Source organism: Eriocheir sinensis, chromosome 53 (assembly GCF_024679095.1).
Source record: "Eriocheir sinensis breed Jianghai 21 chromosome 53, ASM2467909v1, whole genome shotgun sequence".
Taxonomy (NCBI): Eukaryota; Metazoa; Arthropoda; class Malacostraca; order Decapoda; family Varunidae; genus Eriocheir; species Eriocheir sinensis.
Genome location: NC_066561.1, coordinates 10,613,913 through 10,641,412, shown reverse-complemented (window position 1 = coordinate 10,641,412; position 27,500 = coordinate 10,613,913). Strand labels below are relative to the sequence as shown.

At 47.9% G+C, this 27,500-nt stretch overlaps 2 protein-coding genes across 2 annotated transcripts in view; one reads left to right on the top strand and one right to left on the bottom strand.

Annotated features, from left to right (window-relative positions):
- The window catches only part of LOC126983368 (uncharacterized), a 27,682-nt gene extending 12,700 nt beyond the window's left edge, over nt 1-14,982 (top strand). Inside the window, exons 2-3 of the mRNA XM_050836103.1 lie at nt 12,221-12,449; nt 13,183-14,982. Of these exons, the coding sequence (XP_050692060.1) occupies nt 12,247-12,449; nt 13,183-13,528 (549 nt within the window). The 5' untranslated portion in view covers nt 12,221-12,246 and the 3' untranslated portion in view covers nt 13,529-14,982. The remainder of the gene's footprint in view (nt 1-12,220; nt 12,450-13,182) is intronic.
- A 3,288-nt stretch (nt 14,983-18,270) lies between these two features.
- Nucleotides 18,271-24,020, bottom strand: LOC126983124 (uncharacterized; the record flags this gene model as incomplete). Its single annotated transcript, XM_050835621.1, has 4 exons — nt 18,271-18,975; nt 21,899-22,034; nt 22,168-22,358; nt 23,508-24,020. Coding segments are annotated over 4 exons (843 nt in total), but the record flags the coding sequence as incomplete, so codon positions are not given.
- Nucleotides 24,021-27,500: the final 3,480 nt, after the last annotated feature.

The following is a 27,500-nucleotide window of genomic DNA, read 5'->3' as shown; positions in this document are numbered from 1 at the left end:
ATTGTTGTAGCTCTTGTTCTTGTTATTCTTGTTCTTTTTGTTTTTTTTGTTCCTGTTGTTAGTAGTGGTAGTAGTAGCTATACCATCAACCTATCAATCTATCTGTTAACTCGTCTATCTATCTCATTATCTATCTATTGATTTCCCAAGCCTCCAGCCTGGGGTTTAACACACGCCAAAGCACCAATACAAGCAGTGCGCTAATAAAGTCGGTACTCCAGATGTCAAGGAGAGCGGACGAGAGTTATACGCTTATCCCGTTTATTTTATCAAGACGTGGAGGTGAGAGACCTGTTTACTTTCTTAATGGCATAATGGGCAGGTACTCACTTATGACGTCACACAAGGGGGCGGGGCCTGACTCGTGACATCACATGCTATAGGGCTTGCCTCCTGACCTCACACAAAGGGGCGGGACTTGCTTGATGACGTCACAAGAAGGGATTACTTCACGACGCTACACATAAGAGAGGTGGCCTTGGATTTTTACGCCGGTTTTTACACTAGTGCCAGACCGAACTTAATATACGTCGGGGGAATTCTACATCGTGACGTCAGACGAAAGGAAGGGACTACTTATTCAGATCGACACAACGCACCTAGATTCATAACAAAATGCATATTACTCGTGCTTAACACAACCACGAGCACCCAACCAGATCTGCGGGGGAAGGGGGAAGGAGTCATATGCAGCGTCTGGAGTAGGGGCGTAAACGACAAGGACATTTTTTCTAGTTTGCATTGGGAAAGGCAAACTACATATTGATATAAGTTGCAGGGGAATAGCGACCCTCTGCACACCAATTACAAGGTCATTTTTCCCTTGTAACTTGTGTCTTATTCTTCCTGGGGTGTCTAGCCTTCCCTTCCCAGTGTAAAGGCAATATTGGAGGCATGCGTTATTGCTACTCTTGGCCGCGGTGCGCATCTCCGTCGCATTGGCCCTTGAACCTGTGGTGGGTAAGAACCAGTCACCCCGGGACACGAAGTATTTTTTTTTTTTACAACAAAGGAGGCAGCTCAAGGGCACAAAAAAAAAAAACAATAATAAAAATAGCCCGCTACTCGCTGCTCCCAAAAAGAAATAAAAGAGGTGTCCGAAAGAAGGATCAATTTCGGAAGATTGGATGATGGGTGTTCTTGTCTTATTCTCTATTTTGAGTTTATGAAATATTGTCCTTATGATATGATTACTTTTTATCATATGTATGGTGAACTATTTTTTTCTTTCATTTTTTCTTTCTTTATCTTTCTTTTGTCTTTCTCTATTTTGCTTTCTTTCTTTCCGATTGATTCATTTATGCTTGCATGTGTATAATGTTGTTGTATTAAGGTAATTTATATGTGCTTCTAAGAATAAATTACATGTACAAAGAAAAAAAGACTTGACAGATTTGAGCATCACGGAGTTGGGTCTCGCGTGCACCTTTTTCCTCGGCGATCCCTCGAGTAATTTTGTGGTTGTTAAAGTTGCCCTTCAACAACAAAACACACGCGAAGGAAAACAATAACAACACATGCAACAAGGATAAAAGAGGGAGGAAGACAGGAATAAAAAGGGATAAACTAGGATATAAGGAGAGATAAAACTAACGCTAAAACAGAGGTAAGATTATGATAAACTAGCTAGAATAAAGATGATTGTTGGACGCAGAGAATCAAATAAACAAGAAGGGCAAGGGAAGTGAAGGGGAGATACGCATAGGACTTTGGTATATGGGAGTAGAAGAATATAGACATCATAGGCGTGAGAGCTAGAGCAACAATCTTGTACCGTGAGGCAGCAGTTAGCAAGTTCAGAGACATCAGTACCTTGGTAACATAATGAAGAATAATCTTTCCTTGTGGGTTTTTATGTTGAAGACAGGAAAGGAAAACAAAAATAAATGAATGAATGAAGGAAGGAAGGAAAGAAGGAAGGAAGAAAGGAAGGGAGGAGGGCAAAAAAGAAAGGAAAGAGGGAAATGGAAGAAATGAATGAATGAATAATGGAAGGAAGGGAAAAGGAAAAGAAAGAAAGAAAGAAACGAAGGAGTATATTTTATCTCTGGCTAAGTTAACATTTAGGGTTCAAGTAATACAAAAAAAAAAAAAAAGAGAAGATTCCCCAGCCTTTTCCAATTCCCTTTAACAATCTACAATCGCCTTCAAACACAATCCAACCCCTTGTAACCCTCTTCAACCCCTTTCTCCTGACCCTTTTTTTTTTAACAGTCCTCAATACCCTTCAGTAGTCTTCAATCCCCTTTATCCCTTTCGATTCCTTATTAACCTGAAAGCGAGGAAGGGAAATCTACGTATATAAACTTGGTAGAAAAATTAATCTAAACTCTTGTTCTTGTGTGTATGTGTGGTTATGAGAGTTTGGAAATGCTATATATAAAAAAGGGATCAATCATGGAAGCAACTTGGAACACAATAGAATAAACCAAATTGCAAGTCGATATTTAAACCTTGTATCGCGTTCTGTACTGAAGATAGACAGGTAGATAGATAAATAGATAGATCCGCCCCTTCCCCTCCCTAAGCAAGTTGGAACACAATAAAATAAACCAAATTGCAAGTCGATATTTAAACCTTGTATCGCGTTCTGTACTGAAGATAGACAGGTAGATGGATAAATAGATAAATGCGCCCCTTCCCCTCCCTAAGCAAGTTGGGACACAATAAAATAAACCAAATTGCAAGTCGATATTTAAACCTTGTATCGCGTTCTGTATTGAAGATAGACAGGTAGATAGATAAATAGATAAATGCGCCCCTTCCCCTCCCTTAGCAAGTTTGAACACAATAAAATAAACCAAATTGCAAGTCGATATTTAAACCTTGTATCGCGTTCTGTACTGAAGACAGACAGGTAGATAGATAAATAGATAGATCCGCCAATTCCCCTCCCTTCCCCTCTCCCTCTCTTCCTCCTCGCCTTTCATTCTTTCTCTCTCTCCCTCTTCTCTCTCTCCTCTTCCTCCTTACCCAAGTTCTCCCTCTTTCCTCTCAATCTTCCTCTCTCCACCTCTTCTCCCGTAATGAACACCACAGATGGCCGGGAATCGAACTCTTGCCCTCTGAGTAAAAGTCAGGGCAACATACCGACAGTGCCACCGATGAGCAAAAAGGTCACCGCGGCAGAGGCCACTTCCGCGACCTATGCTTGACCCCCGTCCCCACCGTGGGCTTGAAGGGCGAAGGTGACGCCGCACAGTCGCTGGAGACGGTTTAAATTACCGCGTTAGTAATTTCCCTAATACGTATTTCCTCGTCCTCTCCCTTCCACCCCTTCCCTCACCCCGCCCCCCTTCTTTCCTCCCCTTTCTCTCCTCTGCACACCGACCCTCTCTCTCTCCTCGCCCTCTCTATCCCTCTCCTCTCCTCTCTCCTCTCCCTCCTCCCTCCCTCCCTCCTCTCAGTGCTCCTCTCTCCACGTCTTCGTTTCTCCCATTCTTCCTCATATTCCTCTGCACCCCGACCCTCTCTCCTCTCCCTCCTCCCTCCCAGTGCTCCTCTCTCCGTCTTCGTTTCTCCCATTCTTCCTCGTACTCGTCTGCAGCCCGCCCCTCCGCCCTCTCCCTGCCTAGCCTCGACATGGTCATCGCTGAGGCTGAGGGCCCCACACCTGGCTCTCAATTGCCGTCGTGTCGTAACCCGCCGCTCTCAAGACAGGCGCCAGCTTAGATTTCACGTCTTCCTCGCTTTAGTGCGGCTTAGGTTCCCGCGGAAGTTGGGGCGCTGGGGTACTGGGCGAGGCTGTAGGGGAGGGCTGTAGGGGTATTGTGGGTTATAAGGGAAAGGTGTAAGGGTGCTGGGGTATAAGGAAGAGGTGCAAGGTATAAGGGAAAGGTGTAGGAAGGAAGGGAAGGGAGCTAAGAGGTGATAAGGGAGATCAGGGATGCGATATTAGTATGGGCTATAAGGGAGAAGTTGTGGTGGTAGGAAGGTCAGGGTGAAGGAGATAAGGGAGATCAGGGATGCGATATTAGTATGGGCTATAAGGGAGAGGCTGTGGTGGTAGGAAGGTCAGGGTGAAGGAGATAAGGGAGATCAGGGATGCGATATTAGTATGGGCTATAAGGGAGAGGTTATGGTGGTAGGAAGGTCAGGGTGAAGGAGATAAGGGAGATCAGGGATGCGATATTGGTATGGGCTATAAGGGAGAGGTTGTGGTGGTAGGAAGGTCAGGGTGAAGGAGATAAGGGAGAGGGTGAGGGAAAGGGGAGGGGCTGTTTCTCCATTCGCTTCCCCTCGAAGTCGAAGAAGTCTTTGGGGTACACCTTTGCAACGGTGGGTAAGTGTTGCGCTGTGCTGTGGCGTTGGTTGGCTATATCCCCACACTTTAGTAATGTTCTTTGGCATTGTCTTTGTTGTTACTTCGGTGAGTCTTATGATTGTTGTGCTCGCTGTTTCCACATTTGTAGTATAGTTTGTTTTTTCTCATTAACACTTTGGTTGTCTGTAAAAAGTAAAAGATTAGCCAGTTTTTCTTCTTCAGTTGTTGTGTTCAAGGAAGGGTAGTTGTTGTCTGTTCCCCTTTCCTCCCTTTCTTCTCCCTTGCCCCTCAATTTTCTCTCCTCCCTCTGCGCATCTCTCTCTCCACCTCTCTTCAGTTTCCTCCATTTTCCCTTCTTATTTTTTATCTCCATTAATTTTCCTCCGTTGTACCTTTTCTTTTCTCTCAGTTTTCCTCCACCTCTCTATAGTTTCCTCCAATTTCCCTCCACATTTTCTCTCTCTCTCTCTCCATCCATTTTCCTCCTAATAATCATTCATCTCCACACTCTCTCTCTCTCTCTCTCTCTCTCTCTCTCTCTCTCTCTCTCTCTCTCTCTCTCTCTCTCTCTCTCTCTCTCTCTCTCTCTCTCTCTCTCTCTCTCTCTCTCTCTCTCTCTCTCTCTCTCTCTCTCTCTCTCTCTCCTTCACTTTTCCAGTTTTTCCTCCATCTTTCCTCCACCTTCCCTCCACTTCTCCGCTCTCTCTCCCTCCAGCCACCTGTAGTTTTTTCCTCCTCTCATCTTTCCCCCATCCGCCTACAGCTCTCCGTAATGTATTTTTTTTCCTCCTCCTCTTTCCTCCATATATACCTTCTGCTCTTCTCACGTTACCTCTCATGACCTGATCACGTGCAAGACTCGTGTGTGTGTGTGTGTGTGTGTGTGTGTGTGTGTGTGTGTGTGTGTGTGTGTGTGTGTGTGTGTGTGTTTACAACAGAGGAGTCAGTTCAAGGGCAAAAAAAAGGTAACATGTGAGAAAAGAGCCCGCCCGTGTGTGTGTGTGTGTGTGTGTGTGTGTGTGTGTGTGTGTGTGTGTGTGTGTGTGTGAAGCTCAAGACGCAAGCCATTCATATTTCCCGTGCATGAGTGATCTTGCCTCGTCTAGCCCGCTGAGGCGCCAGGGTCTGTACACACTCGCCAAGGACTCAGTGGGCTCGTCTGGACCCTTTATACGAATGCGGGAAACAATGGCTTAATCACTATAACCTTTGCTAAATTTGACTCTCGATACGAATGCGGGAAACAACACTATAAAACTTACTATAATTATTGCTCGTTTTGACTCGGTTTACGATCATTATAACCTGAGCTTGTCTGGACTCTTTATACGAATGCGGGGAAACAATATCTTAAAACTCTCTATAACCTTTGCTCGTTCCGACTCGGTTTACGATCATTATAACCTGGGCTCGTCTTGACTCTTTATACGCGAGCAGGAAGGCTAGGCTCGCTATGAACTCACAATAACCTGGCTTGTCTTGACTCGGGTCGCTGTCACGTGGAGGCTATGCTCTAAAAACGACTAAAAACTGGGTGCTTCTTGAGAGGGACGAATCTTGGTTGAATGGAGGGACAGGGAGAAGAAGGAAAGGAAGGAAGGAAAGTGAAGATATGAAGAATTTGAGAAAAGTGTGTCATGACTAAGGGAAACATACAAATAAACACACACACAAAAAAAAAACACCACGCACCCACGCAAACACGCACGAAGATGGCGCCACTATAAATACTTGCCTGCGCCATGACGGGCTGGGGCCGACTACCATCCAGGCCCCTGAAGAAGAGCCTAGCGGCGATATAGGCGTACACGTAAAAAAAAAAAAAAGGAATAAAAATAAATAAATAAAATAAAAAATCTTCTCGCTTATGTTTGGCTGTACCCCTTCCCTTCCCTTCCCTTCCCTTCCCTTTCCTTTCCTTTCCTGCCCTTTCCTTTCCTTCCCTTCCCTTCCTTTCTCTTCCCATCCCTTCCCTTCCCTTCCCTTCCCTTCCCTTCCCTTCCCTTCCCTTCTGATCCTTTCCCTTCCGTTCCCTTCCCTTCCCTTCCCTTCTGATCCTTTCCCTTCCCTTCTCATCCCTTCCCTTCCCTTCTCTTCCCTACCCTTCCCGTCCCTTCCCTTCCTTTCCCTTCCCATCCCGCCCCTTTTCACCCTTTATTTATTATTCTACACCCTCTAGTCCCCGCCCCGTCCCGCCCCGTCCCGCCCTGCCCCTCCCACTTTCCGCCCCTTCCTTAGTCAATAGCATCTACACACTCCTTATCTCTCTCCTTCCCGCCTTCTCTCCTTGGCTTCCCACTTTGCGATTTAAGACAAGCGTAGAGTCTGCATGATGACACTCGGCCTCATTCACCTGCATACCGAACATCACCTGTCCTCCTTATCGAATCAAGGGGACGAGAGAGGCTGCACGCGGTCTCTCTTACTCTCCCTTTGTCCGTTTCTCCCTCTGTATCTGCCTCCTTAACCTGCTAAACTTTCCCTCTGCTTCCTCGTGAGTAGAGAGGAACAGCTCGATCACGGCCCTCACTCTCACACGCTTCCGACTCTTACAACAACTACTTTCAGGGCCACTACTCCTTCCTCTCCCGCTACTACTACTACTACTACTACTACTACTACTACTACTACTACTACTACTACTACTACTACTACTACTACTACTACTACTACTACTACTACTACTACTACTACTACTACTACTACTACTACTACTACTACTGCTACTACTACTATTACTACTACTACTACTACTACTACTGCTGCTACTACTACTACTACTACTACTACTACTACTACTACTGCTGCTACTTCAGGAAAAAAAATGATAACAAAAACAAAATACAACACAAACAAAAACTACTCATAGCAACACATCCATAGCAACCGAACATGCTCCTCCTCCCACCCTCCTCTTCCTCCTCCTCTTCCATAGTCGGGCACGCACTAAGAGGGTGCCGCCCCCTGGCCTGCCCTCCTCGCCCTGACAAGTGGCCGGCAACTCCCTTTGGTTGCTTACTGTCCTGAGCACACGCCGTCACACACAATAACCCGTCGACGGTGTTGTTGCGAGGTTCAGATTTACGTTTAGAAGCTCTATATTCCCCAGTTTATTTATTTATTATTATTATTTTTTTTAGCGCCGGTAGGGTGTCCGGAGTGGTCTCTTGGTCGACACGGCCCGTTAATGGCGCAGGCGAATTTCTTTATAGTGTCTGCCGTGGTGTATGACTCCTGCCTGGGCCATGCTGACCACCCCCCTCCCCACACACACACACACACACACACACACACACACACACACACACACACACACACACACACACACACACACACACACACACACACACACACACCTGGTCATACGTACCTCAGCCTCTCAAGAATTAAATAGCAGAAAGGCGTGTGTGAGTGCTCATGTGCGTGCAGGTGTGTGTGTGTGTGCGTGCGTTTAGTCTTTCACAGGTCACGTGACCAGAGGAGGCTGAGAGGAAGGATGTAGGTCGGAGAAGAGGAGGGAAGAGGAGGATAGAGAAGAGCTAAGGGTAAGAGAAGGGAAGGGAAAGAGAAGAGGAGAGAGATAGGGGAGACAGGAGGAAGAGAAGGAGAGAGGAGAATGGAGATGGAGGAGAGATCAAAGGTAGAAGAGGGAAGGGAGGGAGGAAAAGAGAAGGGCGAGTTAGTGGGGAAGCGAGGAGGGTGGAAGAGGAGGAGGAGGAGAAGGAGGAGGAGGAGGAGGAGGAGGAGGAGGGAGAAAAAGAGGAGAAAGGAAGAAAGAGAAGGAGAGGAAATTGATAGAAAGGAGGAAAAAGAAAAGAAGAGAGGAGGGATGTAGAGGGAAGAGAGTAAAGGAGGAGGAGGAGGAGGAGGAGGAGGAGGAGGAGGAGGGGGGAAGAGGAGGGTAAGGAGGGACAAGTATGATAGATAAGGCTCAAGTTATCCTTACTTTATCCCCTTGTAGTCTCTCTCTCTCTCTCTCTCTCTCTCTCTCTCTCTCTCTCTCTCTCTCTCTCTCTCTCTCTCTCTCTCTCTCTCTCTCTCTCTTCAGTCTTTTTTTTTCGCTTTGATTCTTTCTTCCATTTTTCATTCTTGTTTGTTCTTCTTGTTCTTAATTTTGTTTTATACTTCTGCTTCTCTCTCTCTCTCTCTCTCTCTCTCTCTCTCTCTCTCTCTCTCTCTCTCTCTCTCTCTCTCTCTCTCTCTCTCTCTCTCTCTCTCTCTCTCTCTCTCTCTCTCTCTCTCTCTCTCTCTCTCTCTCTCTCTCTCTCTCTCTCTTCAGTCTTTTTTTTGCTTTCATTCTTCCATTTTTCATTCTTGTTTGTTCTTCTTGTTCTTAATTTTGTTTTACTTCTGCTTTTTCTTCTTCTCCTTCCTCCTCCTCCTCCTCCTCCTCCTCCTCCTCCTCCTCCTCCTCCTCCTCCTCCATGTTTCCATGTTTCCTCCTCCTCCTCCTCTAACCAGGCGTGTTGAGGTGGATACAAGTTCTTTGGCCGGGGCTCAAAGGCGTCCTGCGTGGAGGAAGAAAAGGGAAGAAAAGCCTTTGAAAAACCCGCTCCTTCCCTCCCTTTCTTCCCTCCATCCCTACCTTACCTTAATTTCTTTCCTCCTTTCCTCCCTTCTTGCTTATATATTTTTTCCCTCCGTCTTTCTTTTCCTCCTTTACTTCTTCCTCCTCTCCGTTTCTTCCCTCCTTCCCTTCCTTTCTTCCCTCCATCCCTATCTTACCTCAATTTCCTTCCTCCCTTCCCCCTTTTTCCATAATTTCTTGCCGTAGTTTCCTGTTTCTTATTTTTTCTTTGTTCCGTAAATAGGTTATTGTATTTTTCATAAAGTATAACAAAAAAATCGTTCTCTCTCTCTCTCTCTCTCTCTCTCTCTCTCTCTCTCTCTCTCTCTCTCTCTCTCTCTCTCTCTCTCTCTCTCTCTCTCTCTCTCTCTCTCTCTCTCTCTCTCTCTCTCTCTCTCTCTCTCTCTCTCTCTCTCTCTCTCTCTCTCTCTCTCTCTCTCTCTCTCTCTCGTCACGCCTGGCTAGCTCGCCAATTAGAGGACAGGTAACACATACTCCACCTGATGAGGCAATGTGATCTGGCCCTCTTGTTGTTGTTGTTGTTGTTGGTGGTGGTGGTGGTGGTGGCGGGGTAGGTGTTGACACTAAATAAATGATTCAGCAACGGTAACGATACATTAACATGCCTCTTTTCTAACTGACTCATCTTCATAAAATTCTCCTTTATTCTCTTGCTTCACCTTCATTTCCATGGCCCAGAAAAAGGAATATAATGTGAGAGCGCTAATTCTCCCATTCATTTCCTTTACGGGCGACAAACTTCCCTCTCGTGGCACGCCCCGTTTCCCTTTATGTCCTTTCCCTCTCCTCGCCTCCCGGGCCCATATTTTCAAACATTTCGGGGTCCCCACACATGCATTTGGTAAGGCTTTGCTAGTGGTTATGTTACTATTGGCATGGGTAGCGTTACGAGCGTAGTTATAGTTCGAGAAGGCTTTGGTGGAGGCTGTGTTAGTATTTCTATTGATAGTTTCATAAGCCTGGTGATAGTTTGTCAAGGCTTTGGTAGAGGTAGTGTTAGCATTTCCATTGATAGTTTCATGAGCCTAGTGATAGTTTGACAAGGCTTTGGAAGAGGCTGTGTTAGTATTTCCATTGATAGTTTCATGAAGCTGGTGATAGTTTGACAAGGCTTTGGAAGAGGCTGTGTTAGTATGTCCACGGGTAGTTTCGTGAGCCTAGTGATAGTTTAACAAGGCTTTGGAAGAGGCTGTGTTTGTATTTCCATTGATAGTTTCATGAGGCTGGTGATAGTTTGACGAGGCTCCTGCACCATGACCGTGGAAAACACATATGTGAACGCGACTAATCTCCCTTGCGGCCTTTAGATATAGTTGTTGTGAGAGCCGAAAACGTCTTGAGCAGTGCCTTGAGTCTGACAATGCCCTTCCCGACCCTTCCCGTGCTCCTCCCTGTCCCCGGCGTCTTGTGAGCGGCCGGGGACAGGTGAATATTAAAAGAGCGTGTGTGTACCTGTGTTAAAATGTCAAGTTTAGTACGGCATTACGCTGTCTTATGGCGGGGCGCTGTTTGTCTTTCTCCGTCTCTGTCTCAGTTTCTCTATTCCCCTCCCCCCTTTCTCTCTCTCTCTCTCTCTCTCTCTCTCTCTCTCTCTCTCTCTCTCTCTCTCTCTCTCTCTCTCTCTCTCTCTCTCTCTCTCTCTCTCTCTCTCTCTCTCTCTTCTCCTTTTATTCCTCCTCTTCCTTGTCATTTGCCCTTTTCTTCTTCTTCTGCTTTCTTTTCTTTCTCTGCCTCTTCCTCTTGTTCATCACCCTAATCTACAAGTACTACCTCCTCCTCCTCCTCCTCCTCCCTGTCATTTTCCGTCTTCCTCCTTTCTATTTTTTCCTCATCACTTATCCACCATGTCCTCCTCCTCCCCTTCCTCCTCCTCTTCTTTTTCCTTTCATGTTGACCCTTTGCCCTCCTCCTCCTCCTCCTCCTGGGCGTGCGGGCGTGGCTGTAGCGAGAGGATCGGGCGCTTCACAACACGGCCTCTTTACGTTCCGGACGCGTCTCCTTCTCGTCTCGTTGAGGAGAGAATCTTGCTGCTTGTGACGAAAATACTGTTAGATGTTCCTCCTTATCTCCTCCTCCTTCTCCTACGCCTCCTTATTCTCCTCCTCCCTTGCCTCTCCTCCTACCTCCTCCTCCTCCTTTGCCTCTTTTCATTCCTCCTCCTCCTCCTCCTCCTCCTCCTCCTTTGCCTCTTTTCATTCCTCCTCCTCTTCCTCCTTCTCTCTCTCTCTCTCTCTCTCTCTCTCTCTCTCTCTCTCTCTCTCTCTCTCTCTCTCTCTCTCTCTCTCTCTCTCTCTCTCTCTCTCTCTCTCTCTCTCTCCCTTCCTACCTCACCTACCTTATTTCTTTCTTTTATTACTTTTTTTACATTCTCCCCCTCCGTCTCTGTCTCTCCATTCTCCCTTGGTGTGTGTGTGTGTGTGTGTGTGTGTGTGTGTGTGTGTGTGTTGCCCCTAATGTGAAATCTTGATGAAGCGGAGAATTGTTTCAGATTAGCAGGATTATCCACTCTCTCTCTCTCTCTCTCTCTCTCTCTCTCTCTCTCTCTCTCTCTCTCTCTCACACACACACACACACACACACACACACACACACACACACACACATATTTTGCTGTATCTGCCTTTACTTTTCAATACCATTCTTACAATATGATTAATTGAGAAGATGGTTATGTGTTCAGGATTGTATTGTGAGTGTCTAATAAAAAAAATGTGATTAACGAGGCTTCCCGAGCGAGACAGGAAGACCATATAGCTCTGCCAGGGTTACAAGAGGTCATTCTCTCTCACCACTATAGCCGCTGTGAGCTGAGATTGAACTCGCAACCACTCGATCGGAAGGCAAGGCCTTTAACTTATTCAATAGCTGTCAAGTCTGAGCACGTCCATATCAGAGCCTATTATAGCCTTGTTATTGATTTTGTACACGCCTTTCACTCAGTCCTGTACAGCGCTGAGTCACTTGTAAACACTCCCTGAAAATCTGTAAACCGGTGCACCGCAAAGCTTGTCCGAGGCCAAAAACCTGTTCCAGTCCCGTATGGATGTTCTTACACACTGCTGGTGGTGATGGATGCGCTGTGTGTGGGCGTGGATGAGTGGAACAGGCCTGGCAGTCTTGTTGTGAGTGCCAAAATGATAGATACATTCAAAAGACGACTAGATAAGTTTAAGTGGATACTGAGGTTAAGTGAAGTTAGGTTCACAGGAGCTGCCTTGCATAGATCTACCGGCCTCTTGCGGTTTTCTTATGTTCTTATTCTTATGTGGCGTAGCGTGGCGGGGCCGAGAGGGTCACACGCACTGCCCTGCTGGTGGTGCCACGGCGAACTCTTCCTTGTTGCATCTCACCTTTCCTCCCCTCCGCAGGCACAGCCACACACCTCGCCCTCCCGATGCGTCCCACGCAGTGCAACAGCCTCGCCATGTCCCCCGGCCTGGTGGTCCTCCTGACGCTGGTGCTGGTCTCAGCGGCGCCTGCCCCCTCGCAAGGCAAACGCTTCGACTGCCGCATGTTCTGTCGCTCCACCGGCTTCCGCGGCTCCGTGGGCGGCTGTCGATGCTCCTTCACGCTCTTCACGGCCAAGCGCTCCATCAGGTGGGTCTTGTTTTCTTCACGTGCTGCCTGTAGCGCCAGTAGGCTCTTTAAGGGACCTGGTGGATTGCCCCAGCCCATTAGTGGCGCAGGCGAATTTTATTTTATAGTAGTAGTAGTAGTAGTAGTAGTAGTGGTGGTAGTAGTTGCTCGGCCCATGCTTTCCCTCGGTGCTCCTTTTGCCCGAAGTCGCTGAAGTAAGGACTGATGCATGATCTGGACCAATGGGTAATGATCCGCCACTCGGCGGTGGTTCAAAATTGTCAGCGTCTTGCGGTGGGACTCACCAAGGCTCTCTTGATCGCCACGTCCGCCACTCGGCCACCGCCTCCCCATGGAGCGGCGGCAGGCGAGGCCCGCGTGGACGGATCTGCCAGCAGCTCGGGTCTTGGCAAAAGGTTGTCATCACACTATGCATGACGACGTGTTGCTGCCTAAATGCTTTCACAGACAGGGACAGTAATAATGGCATGCTCTTACCATTGTCTCTGCATAGTAATCGCTTTCAGTGACTGCTGATTCTTGATAAGACTCCAAATTTCCTCACTTAATAGTTTTTGGAACACAATTTTTCGGGCCCTTACGAGGGTCCGAGACACAAGCAGGCATGAACTGACTGACTGTGTGCTGAGAGTGACTCCCATGATGCAAGAATGTCCATCGAGTGTGAGTCAGCATGTCTCCTCTTCGCTGAGACTCCCTTCCCCTAACACCCCCTTCCCGCCCCGCCATGCAGGGACCCAGAGGACGCCATGCTGGAGGCCGCCGCCGCCGCTAATGCCAACACCCTCGACGGACACTACATGACGCTCGCTGACCTCTTGAGAATGCCAGCCAGCGCTCCCTACTACCCCGACGGCCGCCTCGCCATGCCCCTCGACGACTACTCCAGCACCGAGAGCCGCGAGATGCCCAGGAACCACCCCGTCCGACTCATGTTCAGGGCGAACGAGAGTGCAGCTCACGAGGGCCCATCAGTGAGGGTCGGAAGGTCCCTCTCCGACTCCTTCCTCAAGCGACGAGAGTTTGAGCAGGACCTCGACAACGGGGACACCAGTGACTTCCTCAGGCGACCATATTAACGCGACACTCAAGATGATACTCGCCCCATTCCTTCACTTCTTTATTTCCCTGTTTCTTTTTCTTATCCCTTTCTCTTTTTCCTCCGCGTTTCTTTTTCCTTGATAACGGGGACACCAGTGACTTAAAACTAATCCCTTTCCCCCTTCTTTCTAGTCTTCTTTTCCTTTCTATTTTCCCTTTTCCCTCTTCAGTCTAGCTTAGCTCCATCACCTTCCCTGTACCCGGTCTTCCCTCCTTTACCCTTTCCTCTCCTCCTCCTCCACCACCTAAGTTAGTTTTCGCAGCGCTGCACAATCACTAAGACGGGCGTGGGTTCCCTGCTCACGATAATGTTCTAAGCTCGTCTCGTCCTCTTCCTCCTGCTCGTCTCCGAATGCGAGATCTGGATTCAAGTCAACAGGATTACCATTGCTGTTGTTTTTATCGTTGTTATGACGCATTGGAGTTAAGAGACAGATGTGATTCTGAAGGCTGGTTTTTCTTTTCTGCTTGACATGATCGTCTGTCTGTCTGTTTATGGCGTCCCCCTCTCATCTTCCCTCTCTGTCTCTCTTTCTATCTGTTTCTCAGTCTGTCTATATCCCTGTCACTGTCTGCCTGTCTCTCCCCCTGTCCGCCTCGGCGTCGCTCACTCAAGAAAGACAAAATAAGACAGTCACCCCTTTGGTTGGTCTCGGCCAAGTGACGTTCTCTTAGTTTTAAGACGTATTAGTCCGTACATTATTATATATTTTTGTTTTACTCTGATATATAGTCTATTATTTATCTCTAGCGGTAAACATAGAGGCATTTCACTCTCGAGGCTGGAGTACATGTGTGTCTATGTGTGCTGGAGGACGGTCATGTACGGACGCCACATGTATGTATCTATGTATGTATGTATACCCTCCCTGTGTGTGTACATGCATTCATAGCCATCCGTACAGCCGGCTCATCGCACACGCACACATTCACACACATGTATTTATACAATGTGCTTATCTTAGCTGGAGTATATCGTATTGTATCTCTTAATATATATTTCTATTCGTCTCAGACAAACGTAATCTTATTAACTTGTCTCCATATTGCCCTTAGTCTTCAGGGAAGCATTAAGACTGTTACCATAAGGTTGATAAGGACGAGTCACCCATGCATGACGTGACCCTTAGGAACTCAAGCACTTTTGTTACCAAGCAGGAACATTATACAACAACAACAACAACAACAACAACAACAACAATAACATCCGCCATCTTGTGACCCTTCATCATCCTTATTTTCTCCGTGGTTTTCTTATGATTGTTATGACGTACGATTATTATTATTATTATTATTATTATTATTATTATTTCTCTGATCATCACCGGTGTATTTGTAAACTTACGACGTTGACTTTTCTCCCCCACAACGAGCTGCTGCTACAATATATTTGCGTTATCTATTGGACAATCTAATAAAAATAACATCACCACGGCGTCTCTTTCCTTCTCTGCTCTTAAAACTGTTGCATGTGAATTACCGTTGTCTCGCTCTCGGCCTACACAACCTCTCACCAGAGCCCACCGAGGAGACGAGTCGGGTCTTCATGAGTGTTTTTTCAAATTCATGGTGTAGAAGCCTTGTAACTACCCATGACAATACTAACACAACCACTATCACCCAAGCCCACCGAGGAGACGAGTCGGGTTTTCATGAGTGTTTTTTTCTTCACATTCATGGTGCAAAAGCCTTGTTACTACCCATGACAATACTAACACAACCACTATCACCCAAGCCCACCGAGGAGACGAATCGGGTTTTCATGAGTGTTTTTTTCAAATTCATGGTGTAGAAGCCTTGTTAGACCATCACTAGGCTCATAAGACTACTCATGATAATACTAACACAGTCTCTACCAAAGCCTTATCTAATATAGGTGTGTACGCCCCGGGAGTAAGGGTCAGAGTGTTTCCGTTTCCTGAATTGGCTGTGAAGCGTCTAGTTTCGTCTGTTTCCTGGCTTTGGTTCACGTTTTGCTCCCTGCTGCTTCGGCCTTGCCTGACTTCCAACTCTCATTCTCCTTGGGGATTATAAAGACTGAATATGCTTTTTCAGATCACTGTTTTCCCTTATTTTCCCTGGTGCTCCTTATTGTCTCCCACTCTTATTAAAGTCATGGACAGCTGGGAACAGTGATGAGACGCTGAACTACCCGTGCATTCCTGAATCCCCTGAACGATGCTGTAAAAAAAAAAACATGCGAGGACGGCGGGATGTCAGTCAGTTACCCTCAGGCTTTTGTGTGGGATGGCCGCGTTAATTTTTATCTCTGATGTGTGTGCGTCACGTGCGTGCGTTGCGTGTGTGCGTGCGTGCGTGGGAGAAAGACGAGGAAGGAAGGAAGGAAACGGAGCAGGACAGGAGCAAAAACACAGTAAGAGGGAGAAGATGAGGAAAGTTAAGTGACCAGAACAGCCCGAGCACGTTGGTGAGTGTTACGAGCTGCATGGGTGACATAGTTGACGGCGGGGCAGGCGTAGTGGAATGAGAGGGACAGGACGGAGGAAAGAGGGACAGGAGGGAGGAAAGAGGGAAAGGGAGGGAGGGAAAGAGGGGCAAGGGGAGGGAATTGCAGACAGTGACAAGGCAAGAAAGAGCAGATAATTGACAATTGGGTGAGTGTCGGCCGTTTTGAGGGAAAGAGAAGGACAGAAGGGAAGGAGAGAATGAAGGAGGAGGCTAGGGGAAGGGGGGCCAAGGGAGGGAGAGCGAGAGAGTGAGGGAGGGGAAGGAGGGTGTAATGCTGTACTTGTTTAGTTGTGAGGGGGAGGGAATGGAGGGGGGTGGGGACGGGGTGAGGGATAGACTGCAGGAGTAGGAGGAATGAGGAGGGGAGAGGGAGGAAGGAAAGAGGTGTAACGCGTTTAGCATCTTTCCACAGTCGTTCATAAGACAGTGGGCGGAGTGGGGGGGAGGGAGGAGCATAGCGGGAGGAATCTGTAGGGAAGAGGGAGAGAGTCGGGGAGGAGGGAGGAAGTACTATGGCAAAGCTGGCATGTTGTGTTCCTTTATCTAAAAAAGTTCAATAACGTCGATTACTCCAAATTCTTTGAACTGCAAACCAACTCAAGAACTAGAAATAACGGTATACCCATTCAGTCGAGTCGATGTAACACAGACATTGGAAGGAGTTTCTTTTCAAACCGAGTCATCCGCCACTGGAACAATCTTCCCTCGGAAGTAGTAAATGCGAATACCATCAACTCCTTCAAATATAGAATCGACCGTCATTTCGCTGCGTCGGGAGTAAACTGAATAACGAGGGGCTTTCATCTGCTCATCAAGCCCCAAGTGGCGGTCGAGCAGATTAAATCACCCAAGCGGGCGACCTCGTAATGAGCCAATAGGCTTTCTGTTGCCTGCGTTTCCATGTTTCCATGTTTATCGTATACAGTGTGGCGTAAGTTTACATAATTAGTGTACTCTTGTAAGTTCTCTGCCCCTCCATCGTATACATTGCGGCATAAGTGTGAGGCTGTTCCAGCGGCACTGAGTCGCCGACAGCGGGCGCGAGACATGACAGCCCATGCAAGGGTGCGTAGCGTTGAGTCATTAGACGCCAGGGGCAAGGGTGAAATGTGGCTCGTCGTCCACATCTGTGCTCCACCGGGCGGCACTAGTACATGAGGAGGGATCGCAGCGTTGAATAGTGACAATTCCTGCTGTGCGGCTGTCCCTGCAGAGGCTTGTGTAGAGACAGGGGCGGCTGTGTGGAGCCCCGGTCGGTAGTAGGCTACAGGAGGGGGGAGGCGCCAACGCAGGCCACGGGCAGCTGCGCGCTCCGCTGTCATTCTGTGTTCCATGTGAGGGTCTCCACAACAACTTGGTGACTAAAGAAGGTCAACGTGTCGGAAGCAATAAAGACAATGTCCAATGTACGACCAGCCGCCAGGCAGGTTTGAAAGCCGAAAGAGCCTGCATGGGGGGCTGTTTGTGAGTCGCGTATATATAGAGCGTTGAGTCCTCGAGGACTTGCTGCATCCTCGATACTATTCAGCTTAGAGATGTGGAGCGGGAGCGGTCTGAGTATCTGTGATCGACCCATCTCCCTCCGGGAAGTCCACATCAGGTGAGAACGCTGTGATTCCGGCCCCGCGTCCGGCAGCAAGGGTCAGTCAGCGGTGCGGCGGTGCGGCGGAGGGGCTGGGGACTCCGTTGCCATGGTTTCCAGAGCTTGCTGTTTCCGTAGAAGAGGAAGGTCCGCCAGACTACTGGGACTGGAAGTACTCAAGAGGGAGGTCCTGGGGGAACCACTGCCACAGGAAGAGTATTATGGAGTGTGAAGCACATAAGAAACAGTCTGGATAAGCGTGTGGCTGCCATGCAAACTGTATTACATCTGAGGTATAGGTGGGCCAGGCTCGTGAGTCCCTCTGGTGCAAGAGTAATGGGTGAATAACAGCAATTGACAGTAAAACACAAGATAACTGAGTAGCCGGGGATGAATCCCGTCACCCTTTTCTGTTCATGGGGCGCCAAGGCAGTTTTGCAGAGATGAAGTAAAGCAGGAGGGAGGCGATCGACTACTGGACTAATGAGGGTAACTTGAATTGTTCTGAGCATAGGCTTGGAGGTGCCACAGTGCCGGCAGCCTGTTGGTGGGTCATCTTAGAGCGTCAGGCGCTGCACCATGCACGCACTCGGAAACTCGACGTTTTAAAGATGTCTTTTTTTTTTCGTTTTCTGAAGTAAATGCGTGGAGGGATGATTGAAAATACACTTTAGATGAAATAAAAAAATCCATGTTTATTATACAGACCAACACAAACAACACACACACACACACACACACACACACACACACACACACACACACACCACACACGTTCACATTGCCGGCGAGAAATGAGAATACTGGAACTCAACAACAATAACAATCAAAACTCCATTATCACTACTAGGGCCAGCAACACACACACACACACACACACACACACACACACACACACACACACACACACACACACACACACAAACATGAAGCTAACAATGAATAAATACTTCGACGTTATAATACGGAGACGATGACGCTATGGGAAGGAAAAAAAATAATATAACAACAAAACTCTCACTCAACCTCATCTGCGTCTTCGTTGACATACCGAAGATTAATACAACGAAGACGACCGGCGCTCTCCGACTGTATATACATAGCAGGAGGAGGAGGAGGGGGAGGAGGGTGTATGTATTGGTAGGGGTGGGTGAATGAACGTTTTGTTGAAGTATCTTGGATGTGTCTGGCGGAGTGAACGACTGAACGGGAAGGGAAAGGAAGGGAAGGGAAGGGAGGCCGCCAGCAGCAGTCCCCTCACAGCATACAGTTAGCGTGTTCCTGAGGGTGGGGGGCATCGTTCCGTGGGTGGTGGTGGTGGTGGGTTAGTGCAGGAGCGTCCATCAGGAGGCTTCCTACGCTACGTCGAAGTTACTGTAAGGGGAAACCATAGGGAAAAATTATTAGTTGTGTGACCTTTTTCTTTGTGTGTGTTGGTGTGGGCGTGGACGGGGGAGGAGCAGTATTACTTTCCTTACTAGTGTTTCTTTTTCTAATGACTTCTAAAGGGGAAAAACTTATCATTTGGTGTGTTTTCAGGATATTTTCTTTTTATTTATTTATTTATTTATCTATTGTGATATTCTTAGGTCTCTTCGTCTACTTTTTGTGTCTAAGAATTTGTTATGTATAGTCTGTTGCCACGCTGCGTTGTACTGAAGTCTTGTAGTCTACTTACTGTGCCTAAAAAGGTATTGCTTTGGAATACATTCAGGGGAGTGCAACACAGGGACAAAGGGACACACAGAGGCCACCACACGAGACAAAACGGACACATAAACACACAGCAAGACACCACGGACACATACCAAGAGGAGATGGCGCCACTATAAACACTTGCCTGCGCCATGACGGGCTGGGGCCGACTACCATCCAGGCCTCTCAAGCAAGCCTACCGGCGCTATAGGCGTAGACAAAAAAAAAAAAATACCATGACGCGTGCGTGCACAGACACATCTACACACACATGCATAAACACACACATACCTACACACATACGTACACATAAACACACCTACACACACAGGCGTACACAGAAATTCAGCTACACACATTCGTACTCACAAATTCATCTTAACACATATGCGTACACATAAACAAATCTACACACATATGCACACAAATACACTTACACACACATGTGGACCCAAATACAGTGAAAAACGCACATACATCGGGCGGTCTTTTATATTATTATTATTATTATTATTATTATTATTACTATCATTATCACTATGCTATTGCTTTTTCGTCTAGCGTTATTACTCTTGATATTTTATGCAGTACCTGTATTTGAGTGCTTTACCGTTTTGAAAATGATCTCACGTGATGCCTCAGTGCCAGTCATCACAAAACCTCATATATAAATCAGGCAAATCACGACGTATTCTGGGACTGTGCTGGCTGTGAATCGTGTGTTATATTGCACTTCTCCTTACTGGAGGAAAGGCATTAGTTAAGGGTAGATACTGTTCACTGATTGCTAAAATGATGACGAGTAAGTGTCCCTGGCGACCGCAATAGAAAAATAATGATATACTTTTGTTTATTACCTCCTCTCTCTCTCTCTCTCTCTCTCTCTCTCTCTCTCTCTCTCTCTCTCTCTCTCTCTCTCTCTCTCTCTCTCTCTCTCTCTCTCTCTCTCTCTCTCTCACACACACACACACACACACACACACACTATTGCTGACACAGAACAAGACAAACAAGATCAGACATGTTGTTGACAGGAACAAACACACAAACACACGAGGACGCGAACAACCCCTTAATGGAAAGTCATGAGTCAGTCACACGTTCGGTCCTGAGTCGGTTTGAGAGTCAGTCAGTTCTTGTTGTCGAGATGAGTCAGTGACAAAGTCGCTCCTCAGTCAGCGGTAAAGTCGCTCCCTTTCTCTTGTAAACCAAAATATTAATGGAGTCGTGGAGCTTTAGGCGCTGCTCCAGCTCGTCAGTCATGTCGGTCAGCCAGTCTCTGAGAACCGCAGGCAAGCCGTGAAATGAGATAGAGCAAGGGGGCAGCAGGTCAGGGTGCAGGGAGGGGGAGGTGCGTCGCGTCGCGTGCCTTTGTACAGCCGCGGCCTGCGGCCCAGGCGGCGGCAGGCACGCCACACACTGCTGCTGCTGCTGCTGCCCGTCCTGCTGCTGGTGTTGGTGGGTCCCCCCGCTCTACCGGCGAAGGGCACGGGGACCCTCGTGATGAGAGGGAGGCCGCCCCCCGCACCGGTGGGCCTGAGTCCGCCTACCACGGCAAGCAGTGGATCTGCAAAGGCCGGCCTGGGTGGCGGCCCGTCGGTGGCGCACCGACTGCAGTGCCCGCCGTGCCTGCAGTGCCCACACCCGTCCCGAACAGCCCTGCGGCGCCAGGAAGAACGGCACCCGTTCCGAACGGTCCCGTGCCGGTGGGAGGCGCGGTGCCGGCGGGTCCGGTGCCAGTGGCCGCCAGAGGCACCGCCACTCCCAGCGGCACGGCACCACCCACAGCGTGACGTCCACCACCTGGCACAACGGGAGCTTAGCGGCGAGGCGCGGCGGAGTGTGTGTGGCGCCGTGCCGGCCAGGGCGGGGACCGAGGGGGGCTGACGGGCCCGGCGGCGAAGGATGAGGGAGGGGGGAGGGAGGGGCGGAAGGGTGGTAAGTCCTGACACAGTCCGCAGTAAGTCAGTCTCTGGGGCATGGGGGCGACGTGAGGCGCAGGGGCGCCGGGACACACACACACACACACACACACACACACACACACACACACACGGAGTTTAGTAGTTCTCTGCTCACAACCAAAAGGTCCCGGGTTTGATTCCCGTGAGGAGTGCCCCCTGCTGACCCAGTAGTGAATGGGTATGGGCTGTCGGGGTTGTGTCTCGCCCCCCGGGTGTGTGTGGGTGTGATGAGAGAGTCTTGCCGTGCCCAAAGATCCTCCACCTGAGCTCCAAACTCATTCGGCTGGTGACTGCGAGTTCCACCAATGATCAGGCTAGGGTGAATGACACACACACACACACACACACACACACACACACACACACACACACACACACACACACACACACGCCACCCCTACATTCAAACAAACAGAGCCTCCCACCCCTTCACACACACATCCCGTTAGTGGAAAACGAACAAATTCCTAAAAAAAAGTCACAAAAAAAACGAAATGGAGCCTCTCTGTGTGTCCCTCGTCGTCCATGTTTGCACAGTTCCCTCTGGACTCAAACCCGCCCTCCCTCCATCCCTTAAAACCTCTATACTTGCGAGCATCTGTACCTGGAAGTGCTTACACCTGCGTCTCATAACCTACCTGAGCTGATACATGGCTCTGGGCGTGGTCCTTGTCCTGGCTCTCGAGATAGTGGGCGGCCATGTTGATGCCCTGGCGCGCTTGTCTGGTCCACTGGGAGAGGCTGCGGGCGATGCTGTTGAAATTGTTGCCCCAGCTGATGGGAGGGGAGGAAACGGGGCGTGAGGATGTGCGAGGGGGGGGGTTATGGGGTCTCTCTCTCTCTCTCTCTCTCTCTCTCTCTCTCTCTCTCTCTCTCTCTCTCTCTCTCTCTCTCCTTCACCCCTCACCTGACATAGGAGGACTGGGTGTGGGGCTCGGCGTCGTAGGACTTCCGTGCGTTGCCCATCCACATGTCAATCCTCTCGTTGAAGATGTTGACGGCCTCTCTGAAGTAGCTACTCATGGGGGTGAAGAGGTAGTTGTGCATGGGCTCGGACATGTAACGGCTCCACACATCGCCGATTGTACGCGCTGTGGCCTGATGGACGGGAAAAGAAAGAGGGAGAGGTTAGGTTAGGAGGAAGGGGATTTTCGTGTCTCTAGGCATGTGTTTTTACGTGTCTTTATAAATGTACGTTGCGAGAAGGTGCCTGGCTTTGTTCCTTCCAGATATTATATAAGGTGTGTTGTAGGTTGTTTTGTCTCCATGGATGTACAGTGTGAGAATGAAATGGCATTTTTTTATGAATATATGAAGCTAGAAGGTGCCTGGCTTTGTTCCTCTAGACGTATAAGGTGTGTTGAAGGTGGTTTGTATCTTTATAGATGTACGGTGTGAGGAGAAGGTGGTGTTTGTCTTTTTAGATGTATGGTGTGGTAAGGATTGCTATTGTTCCTCGATGGATAAGGTACCGTACTCTGTTTTTCTGCCTCTTCAAGCCTATCAAAGTCTATCCAGGTCGCTTTTCCATAGCCGACTCTCTCTCTCTCTCTCTCTCTCTCTCTCTCTCTCTCTCTCTCTCTCTCTCTCTCTCTCTCTCTCTCTCTCTCTCTCTCTCTCTCTCTCTCTCTCTCTCTCTCTCTTTTCCCTCCGTGCATACACCTGTCTTCTAATCATTTCTGTGTGTTCACCTGCTACTGTGCGTGCCTCACCTGTTCGCCGTGGGCGTGAGTGAGGCTAAACACACACACACACACACACCTGCTCATCACCTGCTGTTCACTTCACCTGCTAATTTTTATCTCGCCTAATTTCTTGCTCTGCCTCACGGTTTTGTCCACCTGCTCATGTTTCTCCCCCGCACCTCTTCATACACCTTTCTGTTTACCTGTACGCCTGTCTGTGTAGCCTACCTGTGTCTGTCACTTTGCTCTGTTTTTTACCTTGGTTATTGTTGCCGTGTCTAAAGCTGATCCTGTTTACTTGTCTTGCCAATTGTCGGTATACTTATCCATATATACATAACTGTGCTGTCTTTATCCACCTTCTACTGTGCTCTCTCTCTCTCTCTCTCTCTCTCTCTCTCTCTCTTGCCATGGATGAGGAGGCTCCTCACGATTTTGTTACTCTCTCCTTGTCTTCATAACTGTCTCTGACCCCTTCTGTCTATATTGGCACCTTTTTTCTCTGCATATCTCTGTCTTTACACCTGTGCTGTCTCTCTGCACCTGTCACTCTGTCTCTCACCTCGTCGCTGCTGCCGTAGATGAAGCTCCTCACAATCTTGTCGACCTGCTCGCGCTCCTTGCCCTCGTAGACGTCTTGCATGAAGTCGAGGAAGAGCGTCATGTACATTTGGGTCTCAACGTCGTCGACGAGGAAGTGGAGGAGGTCGTCGACGTAGGAAACGGTCTCCTGGAGGGTCTTGCTCTTGATGATGGGCTTCACGGCTTCCTTCATCAGCTTCATCGCCACCGCCGTCTGCTTCTTGTCCATCTTGAAGGGGAGCTTGAAGGGGATGTTGTTGACCAGGAACTCCTCCTCAGGGGTCAGCGCCACCTCGCCTCTCTGGGGCTTGGCCTTTGGGGGGGTGCTGACGGAGGGGGTAAGAGACTCCCATGGTCCCTGGGGCGGTTCCGTTGGGGTGACGGAGCCGATGCAGGCCAACACGCCCACCAAAGCCACGACCAGCCTCTGCGGGGGGGAGAGGGAGGTTAAGATATCGTACAGAGACTGACTATCGTATTTATAAGGGGAGAGAAGGAGGTTAAGGAATCATACAGCATCTGAGTTTCGAATATCGCTTTGTAGGGTGGAGAAAAGAAGGTTAAGGTATCGTACAGCACCTGACTGTCGTATCTTGTCTAAGGGAAGGGAAGGAGGTTAATTAAGGTATCGTTGCCTTTTCATCGTCGCTTATCGTTCGTAAATTGCCCACCAAAGCCACCGCCAAGCTTGTAGGAGAGGAGAGAGGGGGTAATGTGGTGTGCTGAAGTAGAAATGATCGCACTAGTAGTAGTAGTAGTAGTAGTAGTAGTAGTGTAATGGTAGTAGGGATGTTAGTGGGAGGTGGAGAGAAAAAGATCAAGGTAAAGAAACTGTTCCCTCGCCAAGACAACTTTTACCGGGAAATCCGCCGCGTAAAAATGTTCCAATAATGAGATGAAGATTAAGTTGCTTCCCCGTGAAAGGCGATCCGCGCTGAGGCAACTCATGTCTGCCGGAGCCGAGAGTTGAGGGGAAAAACGTGAGACAAGGGAAGGGAGAGGCTTTTTATAAGGCGAGAGAAAGGAGGGAGGAGGCGGGAGGAGAATGGGTGCAAAGAGAGAGAAAAGTTAATGTTACGGCGAGGATGTGTTCGATAACCTTTTTTCATTTTTTTTTCTTTCCTTGCCCAAAGCGAGAGAGTTATGCCTCCAGGTAGATACTAAATGTACCTTGACACGGCGGTATTACAAGATACTTTCGCTTCACACATCAGTTATTTCTAAAAGTCAAAGAGGGGGTCAGTCGGGTTCTAATGAGTGTTTCTTCAGGTTCACGGTACAGAGGAAGGGTCAAACTAGCACCAGGGTCATAAAACTACACCCGGAAATGCCTACAACTCCTAGGAAAGCCTTGTCAAATATGTGTTCTTGGGCGGCGAAGTGTTTTGTAATATGACCTGAGTTGCAGTTTTGTGTCTTTGGCGTATAGAAAAAGCCACACCCATACCTGCCTTTCCATACGAGTCTCATACGTCTTACTCCTATACATCTTAAGTAGCAATTTTGATTCCACCATCCTCATCTTCACTGGTTATTCCTTCTCCTCCTCCTCCTCCTCTTTCATCTTCTCTTCCTCCTCTTTCTCCACCATCCTCATTTTCCCTGGTTATTCCTCTTCCTCCTCTTCCTCCTTTTCCACCCCACTCTCACCACTGTGCCTCCTCCTCCTCCTCCTCCTCTTCAATCTTCTCATCCTCCTCTTTCTTCTTCTCTTCCTCCTCTTTCTCCCTCATTCTTATCTTCATTCTCTCCCAGTTCCTCCGTTTTCACCATTGCCGGGTTTTGTGTGCGTAGACTTTCTTGAGTTAACGGTTAGGTTCTGTTTTCTGTGAATCTTACGAAGAAAATAACGATATTGTTAGGTGACTCAACCATTCTGAAGGTACCTAGAAATAGAGGTTATGTCAGATTTTGAGAGAGAGAGAGAGAGAGAGAGAGAGAGAGAGAGAGAGAGAGAGAGAGAGAGAGAGAGAGAGAGAGAGAGAGAGAGAGAGAGAGAGAGAGAGAGAGAGAGAGAGATGTGGAGGCAATAGGATGTCAGGAAGAGAAAGTTTGGCATATTGGTGACAAAAAAAGAAGAGAAAGTGAGAGCTGTTCCGTATGTGTGTGTGTGTGTGTCAAGCAGCGGTGGAGGTGAACCTGGCGGAACCGATTTAACCTACATACCGAGTGACCTAAAGACGCACACACACACACACACACACACAGACACACACACACGAAAAGACCTAAAATGATAAACTACTACTACTACTACTACTACTACTACTTCTACTACTACTACTATTACTACTACTACTACTAATAATAATAATAACAATAATAATAACAATAATCTAGTAAAGAAAATGATATGCACTGAACATTGAGAAAAATAGGGCAGTGGAATTCTAAAGAGAGGGACGAAGGAAGGAGGAGGAAGGAGAAATAAGAGAAGAAGAAAAGGAGGAAAACGAGAAAAAGATGGAGGAAAATGAGGAAGGGGAGGAGATAGAGAGGAAGAGGAACAGAGAGAGAGAGAGAGAGAGAGAGAGAGAGAGAGAGAGAGAGAGAGAGAGAGAGAGAGAGAGAGAGAGAGAGACGATAACCTGTGACGGAGGAGGAAGAGGAGGAGCCAACGGAAAGAGGGAGGGGCGAAGGGAGGAATGGAGAGAATGAATGAAGGTGGGAGTGGAGGGAGAGGGAGGGAGGGAGGGAGGGAGGGAAGATGGGAAGCCAAGATAAGGAAATGCGGTGAGGAAGAGGGAGGGAGGGAAGAAAGGAAGAAGGGAAGATAAGAGAGAGAGAGAGAGAGAGAGAGAGAGAGAGAGAGAGAGAGAGAGAGAGAGAGAGAGAGAGAGAGAGAGAGAGAGAGAGAGAGAGAGAGAGAGAGAGAGAGAGAGAGAGAGAGAGAGAGAGAGAGAGAGAGAGAGAGAGAGAGAGAGAGAGAGATTATTATTATTATTATTATTATTATTATTATTATTATTATTATTATTATCATTACTATGTGTAGCAGCAGTAGTAGTATATCAGTATGTACTTGTCTTCTTCGGTCTATACTTTTTTTTGTTTCCTTGCATCCTTCCTGTCATATTTTTTGTCATATTTCCCTTCTATTCAACAAGTTTTATATTAAGTGTGCTAGGTATTAAGAATTCGTTACTACTGACCCACTAACTAACTAATAACTAACAGCCTAACTAACTAACCAACTGACCACATCACAATCTAACTCAATTTATGCTTCCAGGCGAGACGGAACGCTTCAGAAGAGCATAATGTAACCAAACAGGACTGACACAACCGCGCGCCGATCGGAAGAAACGAAAAGCCAAACGAAACTAAGAAAATGCAGAACCTAGCAACCCAACCGCCACAGAGGCCGCCCGCATCACCGCCACGTAAAGTCAAGGTGAGTTCAGGGCTATGCTGAGACGAATTATAAACATCTTTCCTTTCGTTACGGTTATAAATTTCGCTTTGTTACCTTGATCTCTTTGATGGTTGGGATAAAAAATCTCTTCACCGTTATATTTTTTCGTTATCATGAACCCAAATCTTTAATAAACTCAAAAGGAGGGAATTTCCGCCGCATTAAAGCAGCCTTCATATAGTTAACAGGTAAATTACGCTTTGTTATCTTGACGAAACCGAAAATGGAGTTAGAAATAATCTTCATACGTATTATTTTAACGTTAAAATGAACTAAAAACCCTTACTCCTTGAGCTCAAAAGTAGGAATCTCAAGTCTCGCTTATGGGTACAAATCACTCTTAGATATCATCACGAAATCGAAGTTAGGAAGAAAATAGTCTCTTTACACGAACTGAGAATCCATAAGCGCAAAAGTAGGAATCTCAAGTCTCGCTTATGCATATATGGGTACAAATCACTCTTAGATATCATCACAAAATCGAAGTTAGGAAGAAAATAGTCTCTTTACACGAACTGAGAATCCTTAAGCTCAAAACTAGGAACCTCAAGTCTCGCC